A 21,541-nucleotide genomic window follows, 5' to 3' on the forward strand; every position below is an offset into this window, starting at 1 on the left:
AGTAAATTAAGTTTAAATTAACAAATTTATCTAATTTTTTACTACATTATTACAAATCGTTGATAAAAAAAAATTAAAAGTTATAAAAATATGGGATTCGAACCCAGGTCCTGCATAATGAGTGTCGAACGCTCTGCCTCTAGACCGCGGTTATTACGTATTCGACCAAAATATCTAAAATTCGCAGCACGAGAGCATTTTATCACTTTTAAAAAAATTATTATTGAAAAAATCACAGAAAGAAAAAAAAATTAGTCAAAGCGGGGATCGAACCTCGGTTCTTCACGACGACAATCGGGCGCTCTGCCTCTAGACCGCGAAGCTGAGTTTGGAGAGTGACCTAAAGTAGGTATATAATATTGGCTAGGCTCCTATAGCGAAATGATCACGGTTTTTCATGACGGTCATGAGTTGGTTTTACTCCGGTCCTCGAAATTGTATAACGCGCATAAAGAAGTTTCACTTCAAAAATTTTATGGGCACTTTGCTGTCCGGTAACATTTTTTTTCAATTAAAAACAAAAAATTATAAAAAAATCCACACTCCTTCACTGTCATTGGCATTGTTTCTCGTGTTCAACAGCTGTTATTAACAAGAGTGTCAAAAAGTGTGTTCGCTCTTTCATACACACTAAATAATAATAGCTAAAAATGAGACGAATGGTGCCATGCCATTTCGTTGTGATCGTAAAAGCGCGCTAATGTAGGTACGTACGTATATTATTCAACGAAACTCGAATAAAATATTGCCAGGTGGGTTTTCAAACTTTGACAAAGGATAAAACAGTGGTGACATGTGGTGAAAATATTAATAGTAAATTTTTTATTAAAAAAAAATGTTACCGGACAGCAAAGTGCCCATAACATTTTTTACTCCAAATGTGCTAAGGAATAGCCTGTTAAAGTTTGTCGGTTACGTGCCGATACACCCTATATATATAAAAATCTCGTGTCACACATGTTTGTGGTCGCACTCCTCCAAAACGGCTCGACCGATTTTTATGATTTTTTTTTATGTATAATTGTTAGGTATGAGAATAGGTTTTATAGTATATTTCATACAGTTATGTGATTAGGGTGTCCCTATCCAGAAATTTTTTTCTGGTTTTTTAACAAATAATATTTTTTGTATTTTTTTATTAGTTGATATCAATAAATATCTATAACCTTAAATTTTCACCCTCCTACCTAAGATTAAGAAAGGGACGCTTAGTTGGTTTGGACATGTAGAGCGAATAAACAAAGGAGACAACCAAAAAGAAAACTACCAAGATTACTTTCAAAAATTTATTTATTTTTATTTTATTTTTAATTGTATCAATCAACCAAAATTATTATGGAAAATAATATTATTTGATGCTATATTGAACACAGATAATATAATGTTTCAGTCTTTTGCAGGTGCATTGCTTCCTCCTTTGGTGATTTACCACTGTCTATACACTTATTAATAAGTCAAACAAATACTAATAGAACTAAAGTTGAAGGTAATCCAAAACTCCTTTTCACAATTATTATTTTTTACACATTAATTAATTTTATTAAATATCGGATTTTGCATTATTTATGCCACAATCTGTGTTACTTATCGAAAATAAGTTAACCCTGCCCAACGAATAATTTTGTGCTCGACTAAATAAAATTATAGTGGAGATTCAAGCATTCTTTTTTACTCTTTAAATTTAAATTTTAGAATAGTTTTTTTTGCAAATTTGTCATTACCATAAATAATTGTGTTTGTAATTTAATATGTGCGCATATAGATTTTATGAATTGATTATTAAAATTAACTATAAAATAAATCGTCAACTTATTAAAAAAAAATAAACGTAATTAACTGCTTTTAATTTGTTATAATTATTTCTTGTTACATATTTTTTATTACTAGAGTATTTATTAATTTAAACTAACATAACTGGAAAAATGTTAACAGTGGCACAGTTAAATAAAATGCAATGATTAATGTAATCTAGATTAAAATTAGATTTCATTTCTAATTAGATTTAACATAATTTTTTTATATCAGAAAAATCAGCCACAATGCAACGAATTTAAATATAATTAATTGGATACATTCATCGACAAACAAAGTATAGACAAGGCGAGACAGAAACCAAAATTATTGGTTCGAAAAATTGGGTTGCGAAAACATTTATCATAAAGAAAGCGCTTTATTTCGCAATCAAACAAAGAACGTAATAAGTATTGTTTCTTATCTTTTGCTGGGTCTGTAAGTACCAAATTTGTCTCTCTCGATATTATGGTTTCGAAGCGAAACGACGGAATCGTTCGATTGAATTTGTAAGACTCGCCGTATTTGATATATCGATAGGTACATTAGATTAGGAAAACTTTGATAGCTCCTCGGACTCTAAATAATTTAAAGCAAAAATCAAAGAAAAGTACATAATTTTCATAGTTTTTTATTTAATTTTTCAAACACAATTTTCGATACAAAAGAAATTTCTACTCGAGGATAAAAGTGTTTGCGACCGTGGAGTCATTACTAATAGCATGTATTTAAATTAGTGCTTTATTATATTTGTAGGTGTGTTCTATTAATCAACACAGAATAAATGCATATATTTGTTTAAAACATTACTAAGATCACTGCATAAACACAATCGACATGTCTATGAATGTATTCGATAGGTATATATAGGATAGATTCTAAATAATTATACTAAATTAGACTTAAAAATAAGGTTACTTTTATTAGGTTTAGAAAAAAACGCAGAAATCATTGCGAATATATAAATCTCACAAACATCAGATTATAATATCGGAAAAATGATAATAATAATCAGGAGCAAGTGAGTCGGAACAACTACTCTTAACTTATGAACTAAAAAATGTTCATGCTGGTAGGCAGTCATTCTATCTGAAAATCACATCTTCAATCACATATTCAATATAATATGAACATAAAAAATAATAAAACCATGTTGCTACGAGTGAATTTTTCATTCTGTATACTATTATACAACATGATTCAAACGAAAAGGAAATATTATATGTATATTAAATAAACAAGATTAAAAGTGGCCCATGACCGATCTCTTTCGGTTAAAACATATCACGGTTACACCATTTTGTTTGCTTGTGGGTAATGTGACGGCAAGGCAGATATACAAAATCAACTGCCACCTCATTACCGAAGTAATATTCAAATGCACCAAAACAAATAATCTATAAATACTTAATTCATTGTAAAACAACTACGGTTATAGTAGCTTAATTAAAATGCAAACTATGGATGATATTTTAACCCATCGGCATACCCACAAATGCATAGCAAATGTAAAGCGAAAAGAACCTAATGTAACATATGTGCATTCAATAGTGTATATACGCCATTTTGGCTAGCATACAGCATACATTCAATTACTAAAGTTAAGATAGACAAAAGAAGCAATGCTCTGAAAGGTTGTCACGACATTTGAATAAAACAGGACTAATCTATTTAGTATTTTCAGTAAAACAAATTGGTATGCCGATAGATTTAAAAACTGCGCTATCGGATTCTATTTTCATCCTAACTTAATTGTTTTTGTAAATTGTACTGTCTTACCAGTACAATTATACATAATGTGTTAATATATTTATTAAAATAGTATATAATCTACCATATGTAGTTTCCCCAGAATAGCTAGTTATACAGGTTGTCCAGGGGTTAAGTCCGCTAACCTCGGGAGGTAAATTCTACACGATGGTGGAAGAAAAATAAATAAATAACTTTTTCGAAATTCCAATGTTAATTTTCTCATAAAAACGATTCAACTTTTTAACCTAAAACTACCTCAAAACATTGGAATTTCTAAGAAAATTATTTATCTTTTTTGCTTCTAAAATCATGTAGAATCACGCCCCGAAGTAAGCGCACTTTACCCCCGGTATTCAGAGAATTGATTTTTTAAACATATTCATATGGATATGGTGGCGTTTAATAGGTTAAGGAATATTTACAATAATTCTACTGACTGCATGCAATGCAGGTGAAATTAAATTTTCACCACCATATCAGAACTCGTTACTGATTTTTTTTTAAAACAAGCAGATTAGAGCTACAAGTGAAATAAATATAAGACGTGAATGAATAATAGTGAGAATGTTTTCATCAAAAAAGAACTTAAAAAATTGGAAAAGTCACAGCACTTTGTGAAGTTTAAAATGAACAGATTGATAGCGTCTTCAAGCAGCTAAACGATAGTGACTAGATTTAAGCGCTCTGCTTAATCCATCGGTCTACGTTCCTCTTTGTTCTAGTGATGATGTCCAGCTTATGGGAAGGGTCCCTCCAGGCCGCCAGGTTCACACGTTTAACTTCGCCGCTGTCGCAGGGAACCAGGGGATTACTACAACAAACAAATACATAATGTTGTTATTAACCCCTCAGGCTGTATAGTATCGTAGAAATCATTATGTCTCCCTAATATATATACGGGGTGTTAGAAAGAGAAAACCCAGCGCTTTATATTCAAACCTAGAAGTTAACCATAGAATAATTAAAATGTACATGTTTGAGAAAAAATGATACTTTGTGAATTTTTTATCAATTATTTTTTAATGAAACAACAAAATGTTTTAATACATTTGTTCAATAAAGTGTGTTTTTCTTTTTTTGTTTTCGTTATCAGTAATTTTAGTTCAGTGTTTAGACGAAGAAAACGTAAAGTGAACCATATTTAAAACTTTTTTATGTTTCATTAAAAATTTTGATATTTCAAAAATTATGTGTTTTTTCTAATAATAAAAATATAAAGCATATTTGATCACCTTTCAAAACAGTTTTTAGTTTTCGGATATGTTCCGAAAAGTGACCGGGTATGTCATCAAAATGACAGTTCAACACACCTACAAAAAGTGATATAAAGTCATGTATATCACTTTTTAAAGATGTGTTTAATTGTCATTTTGATGAAATATCATGGAACCATTCCGAAATATTCCATTTGTTTGGATTTTATTGCAAAGCGGAAATACTACGACCTTCTGACAGAATCTGAATATGCCAGAGGAGTTAAATATTCTTCTACTTGGAATGGTTGGGTTTCTGATATCAAAATGTGGATGCGTACCTGTCTGAAACAACAGAGAAGACGTCTCTCTGCAGGGCGTGCAGGCCGGGGGTGTTGTCGCAGAAGAGGCGGAAGAGACTTGAACGTCGGAGCTGCTTCAGCTGCTGGTTGGAGAACGGCTCCGGCTGCTCGATGTTGCTATAGAAGTAGCGGTCAGCTAACCGAGTGCGAGACATCTGCTCACCTGCATTCAAAAAGTAATACTTAATGTCAAACAACGTTATCTACAAAAAAACATGCAAGCAATTCTAAGTGAAGCAACATTACACATATCAATAATTTCATTTTGCTTCAGCTTACCTAGCAAGCAGGCAAATGTGGGGCCCACCACCGAACCTGGCGCAGCTCTCTCCGAGATGGCTCCCACTATAAGGTCCACGTCATGCACGTGCACGTACAGCTGCTTCAGGTCCTCTATCACCTGCAACAACACACACATCTTCATTATTATACTTGGCTTACTTGCATTACAGATCAAGTGATATATAGGATTAGGTAACTTATTTTAAAATTTAAAACAACTCAATTACTGTTAAACTTATTTAACAGAATGCTGCCTGCTCATTCAATAATCATAATAATCTAATGATTGTAATAAAGGTTCTAACTTTAAAAATGTAATATTGTACACTCTCCGCCAACTCCAAAAACTGGGCGAAGTTTCCAATTACTGAAAGCGACGAATTATAGTGCTTAAAATTAAAACATGTATTTCGTAAAAAAACATCGCTATCAATCATTCGTAAAATATCAATTTTTCAGAAGACTCTATTTCGTAAACCGTTGTGATTTTGGGGTTTCTTACAAACTCTCTTATTAAAACATATTATGTTTTGAGTACTGGTGTAACTATACTGTTAATACCATTGATGCCGGCATACACAAGACACATTTTCTCATATAAATCGTTAAATGGTCAAAAATGCAGTTATACTGTTATGTCCGCCCATCAAAGAAATAAAACTAAGGCTTCAACAAAACACTTGGGACTTTTAATGTGATAGATTGACAATGGGCTCTGATATCTTGATTTAAAGGCGGTTGGATCAATATGGACCCCGATCAGGAGGTTCCTAATTAATCTAATTACCCTCGGTTAATCTACTGCCATTACTCTAAAGGATAAAACTTATCCAAACAAAAAACAAACAGAAAGACACGCGACAGTTTCTAGAATACACCAGAGGACAAGCCGAAATGACCTAAAACAATAAAATGAACCGTGGTGACTAGTAAAATGGTCGGCTCTACCAAGCAAGATAATAGTAACTGAGTGTACAAAACTTGGCGCTCAATTCTAAGTAGGAGAAGGACTACTGAATTTGACATACGAATGCCGGCAAATAATAGTAGTTGGATAATCGAGCAATGGATTACTGAGAGAATACTGTATGTACTCAAATATATGTTGTTAAACTTTGTAATCTAAATAATATGATTATGTACGTATCTCTCGAATATGTTTAAAAAGAAAACAATCTGTTTGGTGGACTCTCACTATATTTCAACTGTAACAATACACGGAACATCACGTGGGGAAGAAGTCTTTGTTCTACCGGTATCAATGGAAGGTATTCCAAACAACTAGCATCGTTCATCCCTTCAGCTTCATTGCACAGTAGGAAACATTTCGCATAACTAAAAAATACACACGGTTGATATTTGCTGCATTAGGACAGATTGATTTTATGGCATTGTGTTTCCTTCAGCCTACAATGTGTAGGCCTGTTCAAGTTCCAGGTTCACTCCTTCCTTTTATAAACATTATCCACATGGAACTGAGGGCCTACTGCATGGAATTAATATCAAATATGTATGTACTCACATTCAGAGGAATGGTATCGGCAAAGTCGTCGAAGCTGGTGGCCTCCTGTAGGCCACACAAGGCGCGGTAGCGGTGGTACGCAGGCAGACCGTGGTCGCGTCCGCGCTGAATGTCAAACGCCAGCACGTCCAGACCTAGCGAACCGGCGCCGCTGTACAGCTTCTGAGAGAGATCGTCAGCCATGTGTAGATCGACCTTCTGGCTGCGCTGGGTGGCGAGGCCGCGCACCAGCTGTGCCAGGCGGCCGGGCTCTCGCACAATGCTCGGACTGTTGAAGTGCTCTGCCAGCTGCAGCGTCAGGTTCAGCGAGGAGTCGGGGTTCAGCAGCTGTATGGAGCCGTCCATCAGGGAGCTGACGAAGCGCAGGCCGGCGCTGGCAAAGGCGTTGCTCACCGAGGGGTCAGTGTCCTGGTTGTAGCCCGTGTCATACGAGTCAAATGTCTCATCATAGCTTTTACCTGAAACAAACATGACAAGTTAGTTGGCTCGTTACAACGGTAAGTGTTGTGAATGATGCAAAAAATTAACTTATTTCATTACATACTTACTACATTCACAAGCAAAAAGTATTACATAACGGTCATTGTCATGTTTTCAGTTGATCATTTTTGCTGATCATCAAATTTGTTAAAAAAACTGAATCGCACCGAGAGTCGGCGTTTAAAAGTGACTATCAAATGTCAATAATTCAAAATTGTGGTGATTGACTGAATGTCAACGAAGTTATCTACAAAAACTTGCAAAGAATTATCAAAAAGTTATCAAAGAGTTATCTCAAACAATGTTGAATCAAATAAAGGGGGACTTAAAGTCAAACAACGTTAACAACATAAAGACATACCAATTATTATTACGGGTATATTAATAATTATTTTATTTGACTTTAAGCCCTCGAATTATTGGTATGTTTTTGTAGAAAACGATGTTTGACTTTAAGCCCTAAAATTGTTTGTATGTCTTTTGTAGATAACGTTTTTAGAAATTAAGCCCTCGAAATGTGAAAAAAATTATAAAGCGTCCTTGAGACGATTTTTTTACAAAAGCAGCACTATATAAATTACCCACTAGTTATTAAATTCAAAAGATAGTCTAGGGCAACACTTAACACAGCCAATAAGACAGGCCGAAAAGATAATACAGCGCCAAAGAAACTCGTTCAACCTCTCCAACTTCATCTCTGCTCCAACGAGTCACCCACCGTGTAACGTTGGAATGATGAGTTTACCTGTGACAGCGGGCAGCCAGTGCGTGTAGGTGATGTGCTGCAGCTCAGCCACCACGATCCGGCGCGCCTCGTGGTACAGCACGTCATCAGACCAGGTGGGGTTGAGGGCATGGAGGGCGCGGGCCACGCGGTTATGTTCGCGCAGCCACAGGGTGTGCAGCGCTGCCAGCTGTGGGTGCATGTTCACGCGCCCGTCTCCTGAGGACAAACAAGTGGGCAGGTGAGATTAGAGCTCACATTTATAATCCTCCTTCAATAATCCAGGCCTCTTCATTGCATTAATAAAATCCTTCCCAGAGTTCCTACCTTAACGCGCCTCTAGATGCTACCCAACTAAGTGGCGTATAGTTTCCCTGTCTTTAACCGTTAGTACTATTTAGCACTATCGCGTTGCAAGAGTTAGTTACTCACGAAAATTGCGGCGCTGCGTGCTTTATAGCGCATTTATCGGTCCTTGGGAGAGTGTGTGTTACATTTGAGTGCGGTGTATTGCGGTTGGCACGTGTCTTCAAGTGTATTCATTTTTTTAATTTTTTTAAAATTTATTTATCTATTCACTTATAAATACAGTTTAAAGGTATACATTATATATAGACATTGGGTGCAAGTAATACAGACAGATGTTCCATATATAAAACGTGGTAGTATAATGAAATGTGATATGCAACTGTATATACATGATTGAAGCCTAGGTAGTAATGTTCTGTGAACACCTCACTAGGAGAACCTGTGCCGAGATGTTCGCATGGGTGTTATTCTTCCTTCATAGGTAGAAACACAATATCCTCCTTGGGAGTCTCCACCGTAGTTCCACCCATGGGGTGGCAGTATTATTTATCCTGTTAAAATAAATACACCCTAAAGTGAAACGATGTTTTTCAAAATGTCAGATTTTAGTTTTATGCGGACAATTTATCAAATGAGAGCGACACTACGGACGACGAGACCATTGTTAGACAAAAGTTTTTTTTGTAAAGTTTACACAAGTTTGCCAAATTATTTTTCACCTTGTTACTTCTTAAAAATAGTATCAAAGAAACCAAATGTTTTTGGTCGTTGTAAATATGTAGTTTTTTTTCATAGAAACATAAAATATCATTCTTCACTTGTTTGATTGCAAAAAGAATCATTAAAATTTGTTGATGTTTGTCCAAGTTTTTGCTTTTTTATTTAATACCATACGTTTTTTATCTAAAAACTGTGGCAATTTCCATGCATACTTGAAAAGGAAGCATAGCAATAAAACGATTAAACTGTAGAGACAGAGGCGCTCTAATGTAATTTTTTTTATGTGTAAAAACATATTTTACAGCCATGAGCTATAATACAAAGATTTCAGTTCCAACCTGCTCTGAAGCAAGTGGCTGTGTCACTGTCCACTTGGCACTGGTCCCTGGGACTGTGGGCCTGCGGCAGGAAGGCCTCTCCGTGTTCTCCTAGCTCCTCCTGCAGCAGCCCACCCTCGCGCTGCCGCAGGGAAGCCGCCACCGCAGCATTGGATCCATAGATAGCCGAGCCGTCAAGGAAGTGAGACGCTTGGTTCATCTAAAATAAAAATATTTATTACAGCGCCTTGAGGTGATTTTTCAAGGCAATAGCCAATTGCATAAAATCAAATGGCCAATTGCATAATTTTTTATGCAATATAGATAATAACTAGGACCTGGAAATAACAGCTTCACCTTTACAGAAAAGTAATTTCCTTTTTTAACCAAAAACATTATTCGTGTGCATATCGAGGTGTTTTAAAATTCTTATTATTTTTCTGTACAGGTGAGGCCCTGAGTTTTACAAACATCCGAGTCCTAATAATAACCAAACAAAAATGTAGTCTTTTCGTTTTTCATCAAATAAGGAATTTGATTGCATTTAAAAAAAAATTACTATCAACATTCATATTGAAAGTTCGTTTTTATGGTTAAATTAATTCTCCAAGTTTCAATATTTTAAAGTCCGCCAAAACGTTCGCAATCCGAGCGGTAAGAAGCGGGAGGGTGCGTGACGTCATCCGTGCGCTGAATGTCCTGTGGTTAGTGCATTTTGTATGGAGAGTATTCTTTAGTAAAAAATTCCAGTATATTTTTTATCAATGTTTACCGTCTAACTAAATTAAGGGAATTTTTTTTTTTAAATGCAAAATTTCATACTGATATTAATTGTTCAATCTCGCCCAAAACGTCGCTAAACAAAGCCTGTACACTGAAAAGTCTGTATGGCATCATCGATGTACCTACGTAACCAACGCCGCGGCAGTACTGCGGGTTCTCGCCAGCGGGCTTATTGTCATTGCTTTTACGTAAATTTGAAATGAGTTCCTACTTACATTTTTACAAAAATTTTAAATTAGCATGGGTGTAGGATTTTAAGTCGTGGTCGCGCTAGTTGTTAACAAAACCTTCTAAAATGTCAGGAGGTACTACGACGTAAGTTAAAACAATCGATAAAACTCTAAAGACAACCATAAATCATCTCAAAAACTCAGATAAACATACCTAACTATACAATACAAAACTTATAGCGACCTCTCCCTCTTATCAAAGTGCGCATGTAATAGAAAGAGATGTTTAATTATTACGTTGTACGAAACGGAGTACACATGACATCAGATTTCGTTCGACCAATCATGGACGGTATACATAGTACAGCTTTTAAACCATTTTTAAAGAACGATTTATTAATTCTGAGTAAAAAATTTTAAATATGTAAATTTAAATCGGTGTTTTTTGATCTCAAATTCCTTATTGTAATGTTTAATCATTGAAGACAATATTAGTTAATTGAACAATTAAGTTATCCCAAAAATAAAAATAAATTCATCCTAAACATTAAAATAAAAATTAATATATTTATTCAAGACACTATCTAAATTGCATTTAATTCGGGAAGAATTTTGCATATCATACATAAAAATAGTTGCCTGTAAAAATATACATTAAGGCGATACGTAGTAATGCAAAATCATGTGTTTTTGGTTTGAAAATGTTTCAGATGCTTTAATTAAATACTGCGAGTAGAATACATCTTGGCCTTTGAAATAATCGAGTATTTTTTAGATAAGTCTTTTTATAAGCCCAGAAAAAAATAATGTTAAAATTAAATCTATTTGTTGTTTGAGAGAGACGCATAAAAACAACACGCTCACAGCCATAAACAAGAATGACACACACGTGCACTACATAATAAAATAAAATCAAAACAGAATGCATTATTTATTATTGCACGCACGTTTTGAGTTCCAAGTAAATAGTTTTATGTCTTCAACGTGATTTGTTGTTAGTTACAATCTGGAATTTGTACTTCACAATAACACTAGTACATACATAATACAAAATATTGTTTAAATCTACGTAATAATCTGTGATTATACGAAAACGTCGAGCATAACCTGATTCTTTCTAGAATAGTTGTTTACCTTAGTAAAATGGATAACACATAAGTGCGTCATGAAAATTCTTGTAAATTAGGTACTTATGTCTTTCTCGTTAGGGGAGTCTGTATTTTTTTATTATTTTCGAAACAAACAGTACGGTATAACGCGCTATATATCCAGCGCCCTAAAGGTGATTTTGCACAAAACCGGCACTATACAAATCAGCCAAAAATTATTATTATTTTTTTAATTTTCGGTAAACGGTTTACAAGGTTTTATAAATAATTACAAGGGTCGGTACCAGTGACATGTCTTTATGAAATATCTGGAGTGATTATATACAGAACAGTATCTGCAATTGGTACAATAAAAACTTTGCAAATATAGACATACATGCTGACATATTCACTGCTAGTTACTATCGTTACAGAAGTTAATTGTATAACATTTTAGGTATGAATAGCACAAAATCATGATGATTAAATTGATTGTACCTTATTTTATCTTTAAATTGATAATTTATTATTTTTTTAATTACAGTTGCGCTACAACATTCCCTCATCCCTTTCATCCCCCATCCCGCTACAATGCCAAAACCTGTCCCCCACTCTATCCGTCCTGTATACTTCTAAACACATATATTCTTGTATATATAATGCATTATATAGGTTTATTACATTTGTTCAACTTTTTATACTTGTTAATTAGTTCGTCTTTTAAATTTGTTACTTAGTCCTGCTTTTTATATTTTGGTCAACATTCACTAAATACTTGGTTGTAAATTACCAATTCAACTATCTGTGAACATTTATAATTGGTCTGTTTCTTTTCCATCCTCCTTTGTATATTAAATTAATATTAAGACTATTTATGTTCCTTAAAATAAATAAATAAATTTCAACGGGTGGGGTTAGTACGTAGATAAACGATATATATAAAGAAATATGTGATGTAAACGGTTCCATGATAACTCCTCAAAATGACAATTCAACACCTAGTTTTTGTTTCATCACTTTTCATAACTTTATAACACTTTTTATAGGTGTGTTGAATTGTCATTTTGAGGAGTTATCCGGTCACCGGTGTAAACCGACAAAGATTAATGTGTAAATTAGTTTTATTGGCGGGTGTGTTTGAATATATTGTTATTATACCGACTATAGTAACAATGTGAGTGGAAAGGCAATCTGCGACAAGAGGGAGACAAGAAGAGGAGGCAGTAGTGGAGGGAACAAGATGAATTGCAACAATACAAGGATAAATAGTAAAGCTGTAACCTGTTCAGATGTCCCCACAGTACAGTCACTTCTGAAAGTGGTGACGGAGCGCACGTAGGGCAGGCAGGTGACCCTGTGGTGGGAGTAGAAGGGGTCGGAGTGTGCCACGGCCAGGGGCATGCAGCTGGGGTGCTGGTAGCGCGGAGCCAGAGCCTGTCCGTGCTTGTTGCAGCACGAAATACTACCGCTAGAGTGGACTGCAACAATCAAACGGAATCAAATCAAATTATGTTTTCTTTTAAATTTACATATGAAATATTTTTTTTTTATTTTTTTTTTTTTATTTTTTTTTTATTATTGTACGACAGACAGGTAAGTCCAATTATGGTACAATTTTATTAAAACTAACAATACATATATTTTTTAAAACATGGTATAGTGATATTAAACACATCTATATCCGCTGGTAGGGCATTTAGTAAGGTCATACCTCTTGTCATGCTATGTCGGGCAATGACATCTGTCCGACCCTGCGGTATACAGAATAGGTCGTGGCTACGATTTCGACAGTATCTGCACCGAACCGCTCTTGATAGGCGCGCGGAAATGTCCAGCGTCGGGTGATGCTGGTCTTCATTCACCAGTGGTTCCTCGCTTCTCATCACGTCACACACATTTATATTGCTAAGGATAAGATCGAGAATTTTATCACTACTGTTCTTCACTTTATTGTACTGCGTCAGTCCATTCGAGTTTGTGAAATACGAAAAATCAGTTAAGACGTCTTCGGGTTTATTATTTAACCGGTCAGCAACGTAAGCAGATATACACGATAAAATAACGATAGCAGTCAAGTACAATAAGCGTGTTTACACGTCAACGCGTGTGTTTCCACAAAAATCGTCATAACTCCGTTATTCTTCTAGTGACATCCCTAAAACAAAAAGTAGAATATTCGTATTGAATGAAGCTTCACATCTCTATTCAAAGTTATCCATAGAAACCCGTAAAAAGACCTACTCAGTGGAAGCAAATTTTACCCGCCAAATCGTAAAACGACGCCAAGAAAGCCGTTTGACGTGCCGACCCGCCTCGCAAGTTTAATTATTTTTTTAAAAATATATTTTGTATGAAATGGTCAAAAAGTGAAGTGACAGAATTGTTTATTGTACATTTGTACGATGAAATAAGTGTTTTTTTTTTACATTATCCGTGATTTTAGTATCGTTTTTACATAAAACATTACAGGTGAGTCATTTTTACAATTTTTTCATGTTTCCATTCTAAATTTAAATATTTACAAATGTTAATATTTATTTATGATACAACAATTTGAAAGCCTATTTTGTAACCTTTCTAAAACAGTTTTTACTATTCGGCTCCGTTCAGTAATGTTTCATTTATAGAGCTTTGATTGTGAGGCGGTAATAACACAACGTTTTCGTGAAATTGACATTTCGGTAAAGACATCTTAGCTTCAAGTTCGCGAAAAGTCGGAGGGGTTAAGTTAAAATCACCCAAAATTATTATGTTCTTATTTAATAATAATACACACAATGAAAGTTTACAAGAATTCAGATCACAGGCGAAACCAGGTATTAACCATATATAATAATATTTGGAAGAGATAAATAGAATTAAACTGGTGGCGATTTAACCGCCATAACTCAGGGATATGTCGGATGAATAAGGCGATATGTGCCTTGCATGGCGGGAGAAAAATAAAACAAAAATGTACACCTATCGAAACACTGATTAAATTAAATAATAAATATTCAAATGGCTGCTATCAAAACTAAAAAACGTATTATCAAGAATTGAAGTTTCTCAAATATTTCAAAAATAATAATACAATTAAACTAAATAGAAAATAACCATAGCAAAATCATTATATTTTTTATGTGGCTTTAAGGCGTGCAATGAAAACATTATGTACAAAAACTGATATGGAAAATCAGAGGCGGCTCTAGGGATTCAGTCGTGGTAGGTCATTTGAAAAAAATGTGTGACTAATCTTTATTTGATATTGTGAAAAATGCCCATATATTATTAACTATATCAATTTGTTATAGAGTTTTAGAGTCGCGGACTCAAAATAAATATTATGTTAATATAATAAATTGGAAATAAATACACAATCCATGTACTTACGGCAAATTATTTTTAAGATACTAAGTTTTAATGTAGTTGTCCACAACATTAAAATAAATAAAATCAGTGTTTGATTCTATTTGACAATGATTTTTGACGTTTTTTGTTTTGTTTCATTCTAAATCGATAACAACATAAATAATTATTCTAATCCTTTCCCGAACTATGCAATTGAAAAACAACCATTGTTCCACACACTACAAGCGTGTAAAATGAAAAAACGACATTTGTTTATGTCACCATCTCTGTAAAACATATAATATTCACCGTGTTGTCTCCCCCACGGTCATGACCTAAGCGTCCCTAAACTTTCTTCGGAAGCTAATTTTTACTTCGACGAAAAATATAGTGCCATCTCGTTTATTCTATGGCGCGCGTAGGGACAGAAGATGCCAAATTGGACATTCTTTAAATTGACCCAGCGAATCGTGTGGACTTGAGAATGAAAGCTTCTATTAGAGACAACAGATGTCACTGCTAGTCACTCGCCGCCGCCGCTGTTTCGCGTTACATTTTAAATGTTTTGATGCACATAATTGATTATTATATTTATTATTGTTGTCTTATAATTTTGGGGGGTCAAACACCAATTGACCTAAGGGAAGAACCGCCACTGTGGAAAATACAAGAATAAAAATATATAACACTTAAGGTTACACGCGACGTTCGTTATAATCTACGTGTTCTTAAATGGCGTTAATTTAATTATTTTATTAAAATACGCTTTTTGAAAGTTGAGCATTACAATATTAAGTCTTTTTGTTTGCACCCATACATACGCAATATCCAATATCAAAGTCCCATGGGTTAAGACCTAGCTACATCGTAGAGAAATTGTATCTTCTGAAATTCTCTATCTGTTTTCCTACTCCGTCATTCAAGAGGTTAAAACTTTTATCAATTGATTGAAAGAAACATCAAAGTGTCTACAAGTTGAAATACCTTATTGCGAACAAATTTATTTGACTCCCAAAATGAGTGGCTCACTAGAAATGTTTAACAGCCTGTCTCAGAGCAGACTTTTTCACATAACGCTGTTTTTCCGCAGGTGGGCTCAATAATATAAACATGGATTTCAGAAGAAGGTATACAATGGTCGGGATACACTATTGTTACAGAAAAGAGAACTCACGCATCTTCCTGATGGGGATGTGGACCATGTCGTGCTCAACGAACTGAGTCCACTGCATGAGCGCCAGTGTACGCGCCTCGTCTGGTGCGTCCACGTCTGCGATGATGGCGGCGCTGATGCCGCGCGCCGGCGGCAGGGGGCGCGACGCAACCGACTTGCGCGCCTGAAACATTTATTATTACTTTACTCAGTTTCATGTAATTCGCTATTAAATAATGAAGCAGAGGCAACTTATGTCATTCTTAGGCTCAACTCACACAAGATACTAGTGGCTTCGTGACAATTGGATGATTCTCCAGTTACTAGTGTACACTAGAAACGCAAACAGAAAAGGGGTATGAGAGTCGCCTGCAACTGCAGTAGCCGGCACGTTAAGCAGCAGGATGCGCACAGCAGTGGCGGTCGGTGACTTTTTGTAGAAGGGATGCTGGACATCAAATGTTTATACTCGTACTTACTACGTACTTGATATCAAATATGCACATCTAGACGATAGCCCACAAACAGATACAATTAGGTACCGTCTAAAATTATCTCCATAAATCCATTAAGCTCCATAACTCAATATTTCCAGTATAAGTTTTTTTTCCGCAAATGGCCGAGACACAAAACTTTTTTGCATTAATGATTCAATTATTATTGGTGAAGTATCCAATGATCCAAGCTCAAAGCAGCGCGCGCATACAATCCAATGGATTAGTAGTAGAATATACGATTCTGTGCATTATACATATGAGCATTAAAGACGGTTTTTGCACGTTGAATGCTGTCATTAATATCGTATAACTTTGACGAAAATATTGGCTTGCAGGTCTCAGTGCGCATGCGTGGAAAGAATGTACGTTCTAGCATTCTTGGATACGGTTTACAGATCGCTTCCACACCACAGTGTGTTTTACGCGTTTCACAGTATTTGAGAATGTATGTGTATTTAGACTCGCCAGCGTCAAATCCCAACACTGGAAGGAATGGAAGAAGGCACCCGGAATGAGGCAATCTAAAGTACTCATAAACGGACCAGACCCTAACCGAACCAGGCAACTACTCGATATGGACAGAAACTCACTGAGGGAACTGGTAGGACTATTAACGGGACACTGCCATCTCAGGAGACACATGCAACTGTTGGGAGTGGAAAACACCAACATCTGTAGGAAATGTGAAGAGGAGGAAGAGACTCCAATTCACTTATGGTGCCAATGTCCCGCTCTGCTGGGAATAAGGCTCAGATACCTGGGAAGACACAGTGTGGAACCAGAAGACATCGCCACATATCCAATGACAGCCCTGGTGAACTTCATAAAAGGGACCGGGTTACTGGCAAGGGAATGAGGTAAAATGGGAGATAGTACAATGGGCCTATGGCCTAAGTGCTCGCGGGGAACGTAAGTAAACCGCCTCCGACTTTAAAAAAAAAAAAAAATAGACTCGCCAGCGCTCTTTGTATCGTGTTGTTCGTTGTGCGTACACAGGAACGGGACGATAATATGCACGATGTCTTATAATAATAATATTTGTATGATTTTTTACAGCGCCGTTTTTGTAAAAAAAATCACATTAAGGTCTCTGTAGAAATATCAAAATATTTAAATTGCAGTATTGCTGTTTACGGCTAGAAGTCCAAATCTTTTTACTCTAAAATGCAAGGGATGCGGAGCATCCACAGCATGTATGGACGGACCGCACCTGGCCCACAGATACGTACTGCGCTTGTGTGAATCGCTTCATAAATATGTCTTTCAGCTTACAAAAAATAACAAAATATGTGCTATCTTATAAAAATACATAAAATATGCATTAAATCCTAAAAAAGAGTAAAATAACCCAAGATAATTTTTAATACATTTACATATTTGAATTTCTATTTCTTTTTCATGTCTGAATAGTAAAAAAACAGGTTTTATGAATTTTCAAAAAAATGTAACACAGTTTCTCCGAGCAAAGCGGTCGAATGGGTAAACAACTGTGTTTTACGCATACATTATTTTAATCAAAACACATTAATTCAATTCAGACGCCATTGTGTGCTATGTAAATAAAACTATTATATTATATACTATTTATCATCAGAGTGAAAATCAAGACTCGCATCCGTAAACAAAGATTGCCATTAATTTATGCTAAGTACGTTGGTGTTATTGTATTTATTTAATAATACTATCTACCCAGAATAATTATTACGCGATATTCACAAACACAATCTCAGATGGCTAATAAGTGTGACAGTCCAATAAGTGTGACAGTCCACATCAAATAAAATCTTAACGCCCTCAGATTAATTTGTTCGCTTTTGGGAACAGCTCATGTGGTCCCATAGCATTGTGTCTCCCTTACTCTCATGGTGAGAAATATGAACTAAAAGGTATTATTGTTACTGGTTTTTTTCATCACAATATAATATTTTGGGACAAATAATTACAATAGTCTTAACTGACCGTGGTGCGAATTTTCGTGTAGAATGAAAGCTTTTCCATTGATTGTGCTTATTGTGAAAGTTTTTGAAAAAAGTTAGCAAAATTAATGATGTTTTGACATGAATGTATTCTGAGAAACATTGTGAAATTATTTTGTTTATGGTCATATTGTGCATCAAACCAATTTTCCAAACTTACTTGAGGGACATTTTTTTGTTTTCTTTTTTTTTTTTTATTCTCTAAAGTTCTATCCTGTTAAACTACAACTAAGCAGTTTATCAACAGAAAGAGTAAACACCACTCTTTATGTTCAAATCCTAAAGTTAACCACAGAAGACTCAAAATGTACCCTTCTATGAAACCAATGGTTCCAACCGCGATTTGAGAAAAAATTATGAAACTTTTATAAATAATTTGTATATGAAATGTCAAAAAAGTGAGGTGATATTAATAGATTTGTCTAACAAAATGTGGGAGAATTTATTTTTTCTCGTTATCAGTAATTTTAGTTCAGTAAAAACGTAAGATGAGCCATTTTGAAAAAAAAAATTATGTTTGTATTAAAAATTTCAAAAATTACTAATCATTAAAAATTTCAAAGCGTATTTCTTCACCTTTGAAAATCAGTTTTTAGTTTTTTAACACATTCAGAAATATTCAATTTTTTTGGATTTTATTACACAGTAGAAGTACTCAAACCCTCCGACAGAATGTGCCAGACCCTGAGGGGTTAATTAATTTGGCCTTGTCCAACAGTACCTAAATAAGCTTGTCTACATATCAATAAACATTGGACCTAAAATTTCCCACGGAAATCCCAATTATTGGTTGCTTTTTAAGAATGGAAAGTTGAAGTTAAAAAACAGAGTTTCCACAATTATTTAAGATTTCACAGGTAATGGATAGCAACTATTTGTCAAAAAACATTTAATAAATGCTTAACCCATTGGCCTCTGAATTGTTTGGCTAAAAAATTGTCTTTCGCATCCGAATTAATTTTGTACCAAAAGTTTTAAGTGCAGTGGTGTACTAAATCTTACATTACTTTTACTAAACATGCAAACAAAACAATCTTTTTTAATTTACTTGTGCATTGAATCAAGGTATGTAAAAAATATATGCATTGTTTAAAAAAAAATAATATGATTAAACGAGGATATGAAAATTTATTTTTTTCAAAAACCAATTTTTTTTCTTCAATTTTTTATAATTGGATAAAGAAAAGTTGTACATTAAACATACTTATTACTATAATATATATTTTTTGCCATTTGGGCTCTTGTTAGCAGCCCACCACGCGTTTTACAAACAAGCTTGTCAATTCCCAAACCACACGCCATTTTGAAAAAATTCAATGAAGCTGAAATATAACAAAATTTCAATCGTAAATATCAGGAAAAAATTGTACCAACGGAGTCCTGCCAATTACTACGAAATAAATGCTTAATTATCTACAGAGCGATTGGCATTTAAAATTTTAAACACATATGTCAATAATGTATTCCTTTTTCGTTTTTAAGCCGACAGACATCAGACCCTCAGTCGTTTGATTTTAAGACACATCGCCGTACACACGCCGGGACGGCGTCGTTTGAGGCCAATGGGTTAAAATAATTAATAAAATCCAAAATCAACAAGTTTTATTTTGATCTTTCAAAAGTCTTTTCAATAGATCAAATTTATCAGTGTTGTCGCCATGGTAGGACAAGTGGCGGATCTTCACTGAAGAAAGATGGGGACTGACCTTGCTAGATATTCCAGAAACCTACTAAGAAGAAAATTGCCTAAGCTTTGAGCAAAAATGATAACATTAGCAGAAATATAATCTAAAATTTCTATTCCGATCATTGTCAACCTAGAAATATAAAAATTTCTACAGACGAACATGCTACTACTTCTTTGCAGTGTACTAACGTGACTGCGACTCTGCGAGAGCGAGCTTATAGCAGTCACAGGCAATGCGCCCATCATTCTGCGAGTCCGGGAACACCACCAAACTTTTTCCTTGCAATTTGTATTTTTTATTTGCATTGAATACGTTTTTTAGAGATTTCGCTAAACCGCGCATGAGAATTTGAATTATATATCGTATACGCAGGGACATATGCTAGGATGCCCTTGTGAATAATCGGGTGACTGTTTTACTTAAAATTAAAGATGGTTGGTATTAGCTTTAGTCGTATTGTAGTTGTACGTGACGTATTAGTAAAATAATAATATTTCTATGGTGCCGTCCTCGTGGTAACATTACCTCAAAGGCGCCTTAAACCGAAAAGTTGGTTCGATTATCTTGAGTTATTTTTTATTACACTTCATATTTATATACGGAACTATTTGGTGTTTCTGGTAAGGTTAGGTTAGGTTATTTTTTATTTTGTAAGAAATATAAAAACTATTCGAAAAAATGAATGAAGTAGAATAGAGACCATTCAAAATTACCTACTTGTGTAATATGTCTGCGGCCCAATGCTAGAAATGCCAATGTGAAATTACCTACTTGTGTATATGTCTGGAGCCCAATGCTAGAAGTGCCTATGTTAAATTACCTACTTGCATATATGTCTGGGACCCAATGTTAGAAGTGCCTATGTCAAATTTGTGAATCACTCAGGAATAATCATTTATTGTTTGATAGTTCTTTCACACAAACGAAGTATTGAATTCTGTAAGTACAAAGCCTGATTTCAGCATAAATAAATTAAAAATTGTCGATCCCCATCAATCCTCTATCGAAAATGTGCTCGAGCCGCACTGTAGGATGATATAATTAAGCTAAGGCGAGTGTGGTAAGGAAATTGATAAAATAAAATGGATAGCTATGTTCATGGTATGGATTCTGCTTGGTATGTATTGACAAGATTGGTTCTCACCTGTTGGATGCCATCAGCGTAGTTGGGGTGCAGCAGCCTCTTGAAGCCAGTGAGGGCCTTGCCGCGCGATGGGCGGGGAGAGTTGTTACAGGATCCGTCCAGGCTGCGATATTTGGAGGCCAGACGCGCCGCGCTGCAGGTCTGCGACGTCAGCCGCAGGCAGCGCTGCGCCGCCTCGCTCCCGCGCAGCGACACACTGCTCACGTAGCCCGCGCACTCCTGCTCCGCCACCCCGTACCTGCACCACACACACACACACA

The 21,541-nt window shown here is 35.1% G+C and overlaps 1 protein-coding gene across 2 annotated transcripts in view; it reads right to left on the reverse strand.

Annotated features, from left to right (window-relative positions):
* Positions 1-1,272: 1,272 nt before the first annotated feature.
* The window catches only part of LOC149417916 (salivary peroxidase/catechol oxidase-like), a 34,638-nt gene continuing 14,369 nt past the window's right edge, over positions 1,273-21,541 (reverse strand). For both annotated transcript variants that reach the window (XM_089639531.1, XM_089639532.1), the window contains exons 4-12: positions 21,282-21,519; positions 15,998-16,160; positions 12,775-12,971; positions 9,474-9,672; positions 8,128-8,325; positions 6,903-7,360; positions 5,378-5,498; positions 5,078-5,261; positions 1,273-4,354 (exon numbers count right to left, since the gene is read on the reverse strand). In XM_089639531.1, coding sequence (XP_089495657.1) covers positions 4,219-4,354; positions 5,078-5,261; positions 5,378-5,498; positions 6,903-7,360; positions 8,128-8,325; positions 9,474-9,672; positions 12,775-12,971; positions 15,998-16,160; positions 21,282-21,519 — 1,894 coding nt within the window. In that variant the 3' untranslated portion in view covers positions 1,273-4,218. The remainder of the gene's footprint in view (positions 4,355-5,077; positions 5,262-5,377; positions 5,499-6,902; positions 7,361-8,127; positions 8,326-9,473; positions 9,673-12,774; positions 12,972-15,997; positions 16,161-21,281; positions 21,520-21,541) is intronic.

This window comes from Hesperophylax consimilis, chromosome 14 (genome assembly GCF_061612785.1).
Source record: "Hesperophylax consimilis isolate HC1 chromosome 14, BYU_Hcon_1.0, whole genome shotgun sequence".
Classification (NCBI taxonomy): Eukaryota; Metazoa; Arthropoda; class Insecta; order Trichoptera; family Limnephilidae; genus Hesperophylax; species Hesperophylax consimilis.